General features: G+C 32.3%; 1 protein-coding gene across 3 annotated transcripts; it reads right to left on the minus strand.

The window, feature by feature from the left end:
• Positions 1–3197: 3197 nt before the first annotated feature.
• LOC109805576 (phosphoenolpyruvate carboxylase, housekeeping isozyme) lies at positions 3198–12364 on the minus strand. 3 transcript variants are annotated; one of them, XM_020367716.3, is made up of 11 exons: positions 12166–12364; positions 11744–11936; positions 10367–10758; positions 10182–10266; positions 8863–9085; positions 8258–8361; positions 8079–8172; positions 7778–7932; positions 6006–7004; positions 4863–5249; positions 3198–3746 (listed from the first exon to the last, which is right to left on the minus strand). In XM_020367716.3, exons 2-11 carry the CDS (start codon positions 11909–11911, stop codon positions 3450–3452), a joined length of 2904 nt encoding a protein of 967 aa, XP_020223305.1. In that variant the 5' UTR covers positions 11912–11936; positions 12166–12364; the 3' UTR covers positions 3198–3449. The 3 variants fall into 3 exon arrangements, with proteins under 3 accessions (XP_020223305.1, XP_082918951.1, XP_082918950.1); XM_083062825.1 differs by lacking the exon at positions 12166–12364 and adding an exon at positions 12025–12138; XM_083062824.1 differs by lacking the exon at positions 12166–12364 and adding an exon at positions 12019–12133.
• Positions 12365–13643: the final 1279 nt, after the last annotated feature.

Below are 13643 nucleotides of genomic sequence, written 5' to 3' on the forward strand. Positions count from 1 at the left end.
GCCTTGATGCCATCTTTCCCATGTGAGGGAGATCCACCTTGGATTCCCTTACTCTATGCTCTCTTTTAGGTCTATGATTTCTAGGCTCACTAAGGGAGTAATCGTCTATGTGGATGTTACTTTCATGATGACTTAAACTAGTGCTTTTAGAAGAGCCCCCACTATGTGAACTACTACCTTGCTTTTTCTTATTCTTCTTTTCTAAGAGCTTTTGTTGTTCTTTAAATGCTCTAAGCTCTAGCTCTACACGTGCTTCCATTTCTTCCATCTATTTTTTCCCTCTTTTTTTTCTAACAGTTTTTCTCCTCTCCAAAGCTTAAGTTCCTTTAGTTCACTCATAAGTTTTGAAAGGTTTGGAGGTGAAATATATTCATTACCACTTTGAGAGGTGTGTGAAGTGATCTTAGGTATGATACAAGTTTGTTAGAAAAAGGTTTTTCTAAGACTGAAACGTAATGCAACCTAAAGTGTTGTAAGGAGTCTTTGGAGCCTCTTAAACACTCTAACATTTGACAAGAAAATTAAAGAAAATGATAAAGAAAGTAAAGATGGAAACTAAACATGTTCCTATATGAAAGTTTGGATGGACAATTGTGAGTCTCCTAACACACTTTCACAAACACTAACGAATTTGCAAAACAAAAATACAAACAAATTAGAAGTTTTGAGTATGCACTTAGAACTCAAAATCACTTTCAAACAAAAGACTTTTACAAGACAAAATTAAAAATTAAAAACTAAAAATTGAAAACAACATAAAGCAACAATTCTTCAAAATCTTCAAGTCTCCTCCTACACAATGAACAAACTCATTAGTGTAAGAATCTTCTAGTGTTTTCTCTCCTCTCAAGGTGTTTGGTCTTCATGCTCTTCAAAAAAAAAAAAAAAGCTTCCCCTAAGGAGTCAAACCTCCTAGGCTTTCAACAACATTTCAAGAGGCTACCTTGTGACAAGAATCTTGTTTACCTTCACAAGAATTTGAACACTAAAACAACACTAGAGAAAAGTTTAGAAGACAAGCTATAAAAGCACAATTAAAATAAGATAAAGTCTAAGAGAATTAAATATGACAAAACAAAAGAGTAACAAGAGCATAGACAAAAAAAACTTAAAGCACAATTTAATTAGAAGCTAGAACATCAAAAGGAATAGTCTTAGGATTGATTGTAGAATTGAATTACAAAAGCAATAAAGACTTAAATCCACTTTAAAATTAATTACAAATTTATATGAAATGAAATGTGACAAATATTTTTTAAATATTTTTTCACAAAATGATCCACTTATATTTTTTTATATCAAAAATATTTTTCTCTTTTTCTTGTAATTTCTTTTATATTTTCTTTTTCATTTTGTACACTTTTGTTTTTCTTTCTTTTGGAGTTATTTTGTGACTACTTTCTTTTTGTTCTAGGTACTGTATCTATGACATAAAATATTCCAAAAATAAGAATACAAAATTGCAAAAAAAAAATAATTAGAAGGAGAGAAAATTCAAAAGGATTCCAAAAAATTGGTAAAAATTTGACTATACTATTGTTTTCACTTAGGCCTTTGATTTCAAATTTTTTGAACTTCAATGAGAGAGTTCAAATGTAATGTTACTGTAGCCTCAGGAATTTTTAATGCTTTACCAAAGTTTTAAATCAATTTGAATCACAAAAATTTCAAGGAAATAAGAAATAATGAAAACTACAAGACATATTGAAACTAACTCTACTATAGAACATTTTAATGATCTAATAACATGCAAGAACTCAAAGTTTATAAACTAAAAGTACATTAATCAATTTGGTCTAGGCATGTATAGCATGTATTTTGCAAGATTTAAAAAGAAAAAAGACCGAAAGAAGTGATGACAAAATAAGGACTATACATGACATCTATACATAAGCATTTGCATATATTTTAAAATAAAATTGACACATAAATCACACAAATCGTACTCATGCTTTGTACACCATATATACACATCAAAAAATAAAAGAAAGATTATAAAACAAGAATCCTAAGGTAATACACAAAGATTTGATTCATAGAAACTAGTACTAAAATTTTTTGAACCAAAATTTTTTCAAGACATTTTATATCTATCATATATCATACAAAAATTTAGATCTATACAACAAACACAACTCAAGACATGTAAGAAATACGAGACAACACGAAAAAGTGTAGAAGAAACCTTCATGGAATAACCAAAACTTATGATACCAAATATGATGAAACTAGCTTAGAGATGGTTGATATTTCTCTTCAACTAGTTTCAATGTGTGTCAAATCTTCTTTCATGAATCATAAAACTCAAAAGAAAACTTCAAATAATGAAAGAGTAGTTTGGATAAAATTAAAAGGAGTAATTATCAATTTTTTTTATCATTTTAATATAATAAGCTGACTAGTATTAGTCACACTCATATGGCAAAGAAAAAAAAATAAGTTCTTAAATTTAACAAGGTATGCTACAAGTAAGATCCATTAAAAATGAGTTAAAATATATTAAAATGATAAAAAAAATTATAAACAATTATTTAAGAGTAATTTTAAAATAAAATAAAAATGAATGGTTACTTATGAGTAGTGAATAAAATAATAATAAAGAAAAAAGACGGGTTGATATAAGAGATGGTGGTTTTTTTAGACTTATATCAAATAAATAAAGTTTAAAATGATCCATATTAAAATAGAATACAAAAATAGTTATTGAAAATAATATCACCTTTATATAATAATATAAATATTGATTACCATGAAAAAGTTTGATTTCTATATACGAAGATATGAAGATGAGAAGGTTAATTTTATTGCACTTACAAATTAAAATTTCAATAATTTTTTTTTTATTCTCTTTTACCAGATATGACAAACTTATACCTCGTGATGTTCTCAACCATGTTAAAATATTCATTGCACTAAATTTTACCTTACATAATTAGATGTCCGGGTGGACTTTTTCTCCCTAATGACACACAATACATATAATTTGCCATCTTAAGCACCCTATTGTGTAGAAGTTAAAACATTAGTGCATGTCTACTTCTACGTCTTATTTACATGTTAACATTAAAAATTACGTTAAAAGTAACAAAATATGGGAAAGCAACGAATGTTAACTTGTCTTAAACGTGGATCCAATTGACGTGATGTGACATGAAACATGCAATTAATTAATGTACCAAAATGTTACTAGAAATAAGTGATACAAATAAGTTCTTTTATTTAATTTTTTTTTGTTTATTTTTGGATACAAATAAGTTTAGCAACTAGTAGTACTCAGCATAATTTCGTGTTGGAACATATATAACAATCAGCTATAGCTCTTAGTAGTAAACATGGGATAGAAGGGAGAAAAAAACAGCCTTACGTTGCATGGAACTAAACTCGTTATTTCCGACAAGGAAAAGCACAACAAAAGTGGAACAAAAGATGAGTCAGAAACTGGATCAAACTTAGCCAGTGTTTTGCAAGCCAGCAGCAATACCCTTCATGGTGAGAATGAGGGTGTCTTCCAAGCCAGGGGCGTATTCACTTGTGGGGTTGAGTGTTATGAGTTCATCAGCAGGCTTACTTATCTCTATGGACTCTTTGGAGATGTGAGGACGCAGCTTCACGTTGTAGTTTGGATCACGGATTCTTTTCAAGGTGTAAGCTTGGCACACGTTTAGGGTTGTGATGTATGAATCACGCAAACGGAGTCTTTGCTTCAGGTATGGATCTCCTTCAAGAAGATCCCTGTGGGCAGCCACCTACAATACAGAAAAATGAAAATCAGCTTGTGTGATGATATTAATCGGTTTCTCATTCTTAGGATATAGACATATAGTTCGATATTTAAGAAAGAATTAAGAAGTATTACATACTTAGATATGGTCAGTGTTCTCCAATTAGAATTGAAATTTTACTTCAATAATATATATTTACATTTAATGTATAGTATACTTTAATAATATACATTTATGTATATTATAACCGAAGTTAAACTTCAATTTTAATTGAAGAATCGTATCAACTATATCTAAAGAATTATATCTAAATTCTGTCCTTCAAAGAAAAGTAATATTAGAAATCCTTCCTAAACTTAAGATTGAATTATGCATGATACCCTCATTCTATTTTATATAATAATATGGGTAAATGTGGTCTAGGTCTCTTAATTTTTGGTTGAAATTGATTTTATTCCTTATACTTTAAAATAATGGCTTTAGTTATAGCTGAATTTCGTCTCTTTATGGAACTTAAGATACTAGGGTAAGGAACTGAATTCATCAATTAAAAGACTGATAGAACTATAAAATCATCGTTTCTAAAGTATTAAAACTAAAACCAATTTTAATATAATACAATGTATCTTTTCCACTAATCCAAACCTCACCTAATTTATTATGAATAAAGCTTAAATGTAGTTTTACATGTTGATATTATTTTTTAATTAAAATTTGAGTTTCACTTATATAACCGCAATAATATTTTGATAAAAATATTTATTATACAAATGATCAAGGTGAAACTCTAATTTTCATTAAAAAGATACTACTAACAATATATGGTAATGTATGTAAGTTTTGCACATTTATTAATTGAAGGGATTTTTTGCAAAGGTGACCAAAAGAGGGATATCAAGCCTAATCTGAACTAAGTTTACGTATGTGAATGGTATTTGCCTTAGAGTAATGATATTTGTACAAACATTTTTATGTCTATCTCTCTCCATTAATAAATATCTCTCTCTATAATGAATGAAGTGATGAAAAGGGATTGATAAACATAAAAATGATGTTTCACAAGTTGGTATACAATTTTGTTGTACATATATCATTATTCTTTATCCTAAATAAAGTGTTACATGGTAAAAGTAGCTTTACCTGAAGGAGGAGTTCCTTAGTTTCTTCATACTTGGTCCTCAATTGCTCCGCAAATGGCCACAGATCCTTTGAAACAAGGAGCCTATCATACAGAGCAGCTATCCCTGGGTCTCCTTTGGCAAACACCATTTCCACTAAATCAAGAGTGACCCTAAAGAAAGGCCATTGATTGTACATCTCTTGCAGCATATGAATGTTCCTAACATCCTTCTCAATAACATGTTTAAAAGCTGCACCAAAGCCTAGCCACACTGGAAGATGGAACCTTGTTTGTGTCCATGCAAAGATCCAAGGTATAGCACGCAGTGTCTCAATACCTCCACTTGGTCTCCTCTTTGCTGGTCTACTTCCGATGTTCATCCTTCCATACTCCAACTCAGGTGTAGCCTGCATTTTCCAAGGTTGACAGTCATTGTTAAATTCAAATGCAAGTTTTCCTACAACAACCATGTCTTTTTTCACTAGGTGGAATCCACTACATGAATCAAATGACACCATAATATTATATTGTAAATCATGTCTGTAAAATAAATCATCTTAGTATATGGATCAAGTCCACTTCTTAATAGGGAGAAAGTTGAAAGAAAAATAAGTAATTCAACATATTTGGGGTTAATTGCATTTTTTGTCATTCCCATTTCATGATTTTACAAATTTTGTCACCTAATTTTTGAAATTGCACATTATCACTCAACTTTCAAAATTTTGTACATTTTTTCACCTTGTTAATTGATTACTAATTTAGCATGTTCACCATCTATATGACACATTATGCCACGTCAGCATTTGTAATTAAGTCAACTAACATAGATGAAAAAAGTGCAATTAAGTCATGTTATTTAATCCCAGGAAATTTTTTGCTATTGTTAGTCTTTATAAATTTAAAGTTTTGAAGTTTTAAAGATCAATATAACATGTTTCTAGACATGCCACATCACATGCCATCGCAGAGTAGCCACTGATGTGGCAAATCTAGATGCATGTCAAGTCATCAATAAAAATGATGACAGAAATCATTTTAGAAAAAGTTAAACTTATGAGGACCAAATCAACAATAATATTTTACATGAACTAAAACCAAACTCATCATAATTTTAAGAACTAAAAACATATTTAGACCAGAATAAGTTATAGGAACCTCACCAGGCGGAAATACTCAACAAAACGTGGTTCTTTGAACACAATGGACCGGTACTCCTCAGTGGCAATGACAGCCATCTCATCCATCAAAGCCCTCCATTCTGGTTTAGGAGAAATTGGAGGGTGCATTCCATGTTCTAGAGTAGCAGCAGTGTACCTTTGCAGCGTTCTGAAACATAAGTGCTGCTCTCCAAAAGATTGCTCAATAACTTCACCTTGCACAGTCACACGCAGTGATCCATGAATTGTATCTGGAGGCTGAGACAGAATAGCAAGGTGAGTTGGACCACCTCCTCTTCCAACAGTCCCTCCACGACCATGGAACATTGTCAGCTTCACACCATACTCCTTAGCCACCTTTATGAGCTCCTCCTGAGCCTTATACAGCTGCCACGCTGCCGAAAACCTTCCGGCATCTTTTCCTGAATCAGAGTAGCCAATCATCACTTCCTGCTTCCCATTGATCCTGTTTCTGTACCAGTCTACTGAGAACAACCGTGCCAGCGCCGCCGGCGCTGCTTCTAGATCAGCTAGCTTCTCAAACAATGGAACAACTCTTAAGGGATGCTTGACATGGCATTCCCGCTGCAGAAGCTCAACTGCTAGCACATCAGATGGTGCAGTTGCCATTGAGATGATGTATGCTCCAAAGTTGTCTGCTGGAAGTTCTGCTATGACATGAAATGTGTCCAAAACGTCTCTGATTTCTTCTGTTTGGGGAAGGTCAGGGCCAAATAGGGGTCGTTTGCCACTCAACTCAGATAAAAGCCATTGTTGTCGTTTTTCCTCAGACCATTCCTGGTATGAGCCTATTTCCAAATGCTTGGTGATGGCATCTAAGACGTCAGTGTGGCGGTCTGACTCTTGCCTTATGTCAAGCCTCACTAGGGAGAGTCCAAAAGTGGAGACTTGCCTCAAGAAATCAAGAAGGCTTCCATCGGCAATTGCGCGATCGCCACAAGCACAGAGTGATCTGTAACACAGTTCAAGTGGTTCCAAGAACTGGACAACATTTTCACTTTCATTAGCATCAGTAAGATAAAGATATCTGATATTTTCCACAGAATGATATATAACAGTAGTAATTTAAAAGGTCTTTTTGGTCCCTGCTGTAATGCTAGTAACACTCTCTAACCTAGCAAAGTTTATGATTTCAAAATAAAATTCAGTCAATAGTACTAGAGAGAATGTCATTAGCATTCCTCTTGTGATCTTTGTAATGTTCAAACTTTCTACTTATGTCCTTTACATTTGTTTCTACAACAAAATCGTTAACATGGCTAACAGAGTTCCGATGACAGATGAACTTTGTCAGCCATATAAGCGTTTTTGTAACAGAAACTGCCAGAAAGGACAAAGATGTAAGGTTTGGATGTTACGAGGATCATGAACAAAAAATTATGTAGAGACTAAAGAGTGAAAATTGGTATATTTACATAAACGAGAAAGATTTTTGAGCCAATAGTATCTCTCAGCCAAAAAACTGACATATAATGGAGTTGAAGTTTTCACATGTCCTTTTTCTGTCTGTTCTCTACTTAGTCACAAGCAACTAAATTGAAGAACAAGTTTACAAATAAAAGTTGTAGTGTATAAATATTGATTCATAATTCAACAGTGTTAACAAAAATATTTGAGAAAACAAAACTGTATTAACAGCTATCCTGTTCTTGAGAGCTTTTCACAAACTACATAAAAAAAATGGAGGCAATATTTGCATGACATTGATGATTTGTAGTATTTGTAAAAGACAGATAGTGAAACAAAGAATGTACCTCCTCAACATTGGTGAAAGTTTCTTCCTCTGGAATGTCAGAGTGGCCATGAGCTAGCAAATGGCGCGAGCGCTCACGAGTCTGGTAAAGCCTGTCCCTTACCTCACCCAGTAACACACGATATGGCTCATTTGGAGGAATGGTTTTCCAAAATTCTGTGTCATAAATTCAGTAGAGTATCACAAAAGTGAGCTAATGAACCAACCTCAAGTTAGATACCATACTTTTGGATGTTTTTACTAAATAAAGTACATTACTTAATACTTATTCACTGAATTTAAAGAAAGATTTTGGTAAACACCTATGTAGTGTTTTGCAACTGCATCTTTTTTGGAAGATCTGTTAAGTTCATCTGCACGGACACGTAGCTCATCATTGCAGCGCCACATTGACAGCTACAGAAACAACATGGGAAATCAGTGTCAGGGTAATAAACCAACAACAATGATCATTTATAAGATTTGTAGAACTATTAATTACTTCAAACATAAGATCCTCTATCTGGGAATAGTACAAATTAGCAGCCATCATTCTAGCCAATAAGCAAACATCTCTGGTCACTTCAGGAGTAACTCTTGGATTGCCTGCATCACATTGAACATAATTAGGCACACATGAGCACCTTCAGAGAAACTTAATAGAATCATGACAAAATTAGTTACTAATTGAAATAACCTAGCTAACTTCATAAGACAAATTAGCAGTATTTATAATTTTAAGCTTCAGAAACACCCCTTGTTTTTCATTGAACAACTATTTTGTTTTAAAATCTTATAGGACTATGCTGTAGTATTTTGAAGATAATTAGAAGATGCTTCCATTTTATTTTAAGGACATAACAACGAGTTTCTTAAGTATACTGGCTGAGAAATTAATAACTAAATTCTTTTTTTATTACAAATCATGTTAAATATTATGACTAAAACCTTAGCCGTTAACTAGTTCAATAACATCGTGTGATCTATGTAGCTGACCTTACTTAATGACCCAACGGATTTAGGCTTTGTTGTTGTTAATTAGAAATCATAGTGGGGTTACATTATTTTGTACTGAGAAATATTATTGGTCAAATATGAGAATCATACCATCACGATCTCCACCCATCCAAGAAGAAAATTGAATGAGAGGAGCATTATAAGGGACACGTTCATTAATCCCTATATTCTTCAAAGCTGTATCAACACGACGCAGAAATGTGGGTACACCCTTCCAAATTGTTTCATGGAAGTAGCTCATCCCTGCTCTCATCTCATCTTGTGGGGTTGGAGGGGTCCTCCTGATTTCATCAGTACGAAATGCAGCTTGGACCTACATGAACACAAGTAAAAATAATTAAATAGTTTTAAAAAAAAATACCATTGACTTGAGCCTTATCCTTAATTATGGTAAAAATAACTTCATGGCAGTCAAAATATTCTTAATAACAGATTCAATGAGGAAATTTCTTCTTCTTTTTTTTAATTATTATTATTGTTTTTGTTGCTGTTGTTCTCACTTGTAGAAAAGTCTTCATGTAAGGTAGCAAACAAAAAGTCAAAAACTCTCCCTCCATGTGCTATTTGGGAAATAAGGAGAATAAGTACTCCATACCAATGAAGATTCTGATTTCTAGGTCATAATTTAAGCATTAAACGTTTTAAAGGTGCAATTTTGTTTGCTCTATTAAGGGAAGCCAAATGAGAAAATGGAATAACCAAATTCATCTATGATTTTCACTACTAGAACTTCACTTGACAAATTTGACGATGAAGTTACCAATATCTACATTTAGTTTTTATAATATATATTAGTATGATGTGTATACAGTAAATATATCCTTCACTTTGCTTGAATGTATATAGAAAGGAAAGTTTTTATGAGCATTAAGGGTGTCATTTTTTATATATGCATTTTGGGAGAGGCAATAAAGTAAGGTACTGGCAGCTAGCAGAAAAAACTAGGAAAGACAATCATGTTCTTAATCGATCATGAACATGCAACACCTCTAGTTACATTAAGGAGTAAATAACTTTCCTCATTATTCTGTGGTTTTGAGTGGATCAAATAGCATACAAATTATCAGTTGTGTGAAATTTCTATTTCTATGTTTAAAAGTGTAGCTGACACCAAGAAAGGTGTATAGACCTTGGAATAACTTACTAACTCCATTCAGGACAAAAATGGTAATAGTTGTACACAGATCTATGGTGATCTTGTATAATTTAAGTCCACATTTTTCTTCACATTCAATTTAATATACGGCTTCTTTTGTTATTTTTGATAATCATGTTATTGGTACGAAGTATTCATCAGTTTCACTGATGACTAATCTTTGCCAAAAAAAAAACAAACTGGTTATAGCTTTTGTTATGAACACAAAAAAGAATTTGATATTAAACAGAGTCCTTGGAGTTTTGATATTCACCTCCCTCTGTAGAGCCTCATCAAGTTCCTGCTTATCATCAGGAGTGATGTCTTTGGCATACAACTGAGTTAAACAATTTCTTACCCTGCAAAACAGAGGAACACATGAAAATTTAAATTTCTTCACTTCAGTAAATCTATTCATCAAAAAACAAAAAAGGAAAAAAAAATCAACACAATACAAACCTTCCATGCTTTTGAAGCAAAGATCTTCGGACTGATTGAGTAGGATGAGCAGTAAGAACCAGATCAACGGTCTGGTTTTTCAGTGCATCAAAAACTTCCTGAGGAGACTTCTTCAAATCCACCACAAGTCTCTTGAGAGTTTCTTCAATGTCTGATTCAGTTGTGGCATTGTTCTCATCAGCAAAATCTCCTTTCTTCAACTTGTTCCTTCTGCGGTGAGCAATTTGGACCTCTTCAGCTAAGTTGGCCAAGTTAAGCATGTGGGAAAAGGACTTGGCAACAACAATGGAATCTCCAGCATCCAAACTAGTTATCAGATTTCCAAGTTCCTCCAGTTTCTTTGGGTCATGCTTCCCTTCATATTCAGCAGAAAGCTCATACACCTCTTGAACCTGTGCAAGAACAAATTAAGCATCACTATAAAACAGTTTTCTAGTTCATAATTTCAAGGAGAAAATTTCAAGGGCATGTACGACCTGTTATATAGAAGTCAAGGCCTACTTAAAATGAATCAGAAGACCAAAAGATTAAGAGCTTAATTAGATACTAGTTTATAAGTATTTTTCAAAGTTTCTCTACTAAAACTAAAAGAAATTTTCAGTAAAGAAGTTCTCAAAAGTACTTCTAGCATGTATCCAAACTGAAGTTAAGTCATTTATAGTTCTTATTGCTCATTTCTTTTCATAAATTTTGTATCTATCTACTGCTGAATCTTCAAGCACCAAGGGGAATGGATTCTCTTTGGTGAAAAAGAAAAAATAAAAAGCTTGACATTTTCAAGTGTCATGATCTCACTGTTTTATTATTTTAAACATCAACTTTATAATAAAAATATATTATATTTTATTGATGGATTAGGATCTCGTGCCGTGATAAAGTCATAAGATCCATTCCCAAGCAACAAGAGACTAAGGGTCATGTTTTTTCTCCTTACAGGTAAGATACACACAGAGTCAAAGTATTTAAAATAAACAGAGGTTGAAATTGAAATGACACCTAACCTTATGGCTCTAGTTTTAGTTTTACCAATTAAAATAGTTGATTCACAAAATTGAAACCAAAGAGTCAACAGCCCAATTTGAAGGGAGCAGTTGGAATTTCAACCAAAAACCAAAAGTCAACTCTAGCATAACCAAAGGATATAACCCCTCAAGATTCCTTAACACTTCCCAAACCAATGGACACAACCCAGTACCCAAAATCCTTAACCACGTGTAGAGTTCCATGCTTTTTCCCACCAATCTAATCACATGAACTTTCACAACAAAATTGAGACACATGAGACTAAAGGGTGAGCCATCAATCCAATTTTGAACCCCACAACAAGGCCAAAAGAATTTCCAAAGGCTTCAAATTAGCAAAAACTGAAAATCTCACCGTTTCCTTCAGATCCTCTCCATGTAAATCCTGAAGAATATCAAGGAACCGATCCAAGAGCAAAGCATCATACTCAACCAGTTTATCATCCTCACTCACTTTGGCTGGAACCAACAGCCGAAGCTGAGCATCAATTGAAGCCATCTTTTCTAAGTTCCTGTTAGCCATTACAACCTTTCAAATGCCCCCCCACCTGCCAACATCAAAAGGGTCACACCAAAAGATCCAAAACACACAATCAAGTTGAAAATCAAGACAAAATCTAAAGTCGAGACATTCACAATGAAGACTTCGTGGTTGGAACACAAAGTAGAAGGAAAACAAGTGCTTATAACCACAGCAGGTAGAGAATTAAAGGGAAAATAATTGCAACTTTTTTATGACAACCATGATGAACCAATCATTGGGATCTAATGTAGTACCAGTGTTGAGGGCCAATTGGATAAGAGGAAGAAGAAGATGACGGTGATGAGAGAAAAACCAATGAAGGATAGAGTGAGAGAAGTGAGAGAGTCACAGATCCAGAGCGGTGCAGAGTGTCATTATATAGAAAAAGGAGACAAGTACATCAAAAAATAAAAAAGGAGAGAGAGTTGTGAAAAACTCTTTTTTTTCTCTCTCTCTCTCTCTATAACTTTGGACAAGACTATAATAGAAGTAAAGTCCAACTACAAAACCTTCTACCAGTTGTAATGTTTTCGATAGTGACTTTATCAGTGTATGCTCTGAAATCACTCCAAATTTTCATGAGATGGAAAAAGAATATGCCTTCAAATTTTCAAAGATTCTCTCTTTCAAGGTCGTTGGTAGTTTTTTTCACTGTTATATGTTCCCCTGTCATCATGGCTACACAAATAATTCAAAATTTAATATGTACTTACATTTTTTATGACGTGAATTTAATACATTACACTATTAATTTTTATTTTGATGAACATGTCTATTTAAAAACATCATTTAACGTCAGAATGAACTTTATTTTGTAAAATTCTTCATTCCTTTCTATTCCAAGTTTTGTTTCGAGATAAAATTCAGTTTTAAATCAGATCTAACTGAAAATCAAATAGGAAGCTTTTTTTTTTTTTTTCGTTTTACTTTATGAATATAAATTGGGAATTTTCTAACTGGAAAACATGACACAAGTCATTTGCGTGAGAATGGATTAATCTTGGGTTTACCAGAAAAGACTAGTACTCGCAACATGGTAACCCATGTTTTTGAAGAAAATATTAGAAACTGGAGGTCACAATTTTAAAATTTGCTACTTAAAGTAGTGTCCTAAGGTAGCTAAACATTATGAATTAAGTAATTAAAATGATGTGTTAGATAATATTTGGTCACAAAAATCACATAAAGTTAGTACATATTAATTTTTAATTAGTAATTTTGAGATATTATATGATCAATTGATTAAAGATATAACCATTTTTTTTATAATAATAATGTATATTATTTATGTGTTTGGATTATTGTTTGTAAAATTACTTATGATTCAATGTGATTTTATATAATTGATTCAAGTGAACGTCAATTTAAAGTAACATGATTTTTGTTGAATGACATACATTAAAAAGTAATTTTTAGATAGAATTTTATTTGAGAATGTATGACTAAAAATTGTTAAATTGCATTTTTGATCTCCTTATTTTTAGGCTCCTTTAATTTAAAATAGAATCATTTAGTCTTTTAACTTAAAAAATATATATTATAATTTTTTTTCTTACCATTTATTGTTAATAATTATATTTAGATGTTGATCCACTTGACCGTTAAGTTTATACATTGACCAATGACATAAATTAAGTAATGATAAATATTTAAATTAAATAATATTTTTACGTCACATAAATAATAATAGGCTATGTGGTCAACAATATCAAATTAATTATAAGGCTAAAAT

The sequence above is a fragment of the Cajanus cajan genome, chromosome 8 (assembly GCF_000230855.2).
Source record: "Cajanus cajan strain Asha chromosome 8, NIPB_CcT2T_4, whole genome shotgun sequence".
Lineage (NCBI taxonomy): Eukaryota > Viridiplantae > Streptophyta > Magnoliopsida > Fabales > Fabaceae > Cajanus > Cajanus cajan.

Excerpts from the sequence above, each read along its gene's own strand:
- LOC109805576 (XM_020367716.3), bottom strand. The coding sequence starts at position 11,911 with ATGGCTAACAGGAACTTAGAAAAGATGGCTTCAATTGATGCTCAGCTT. Across the intron at positions 10,759-11,743 it reads GAGAGGATCTGAAGGAAACG|GTTCAAGAGGTGTATGAGCT; the intron begins GTGAGATTTTCA and ends GTTCTTGCACAG. Across the intron at positions 10,267-10,366 it reads TTGCTTCAAAAGCATGGAAG|GGTAAGAAATTGTTTAACTC; the intron begins GTTTGTATTGTG and ends TCTGTTTTGCAG.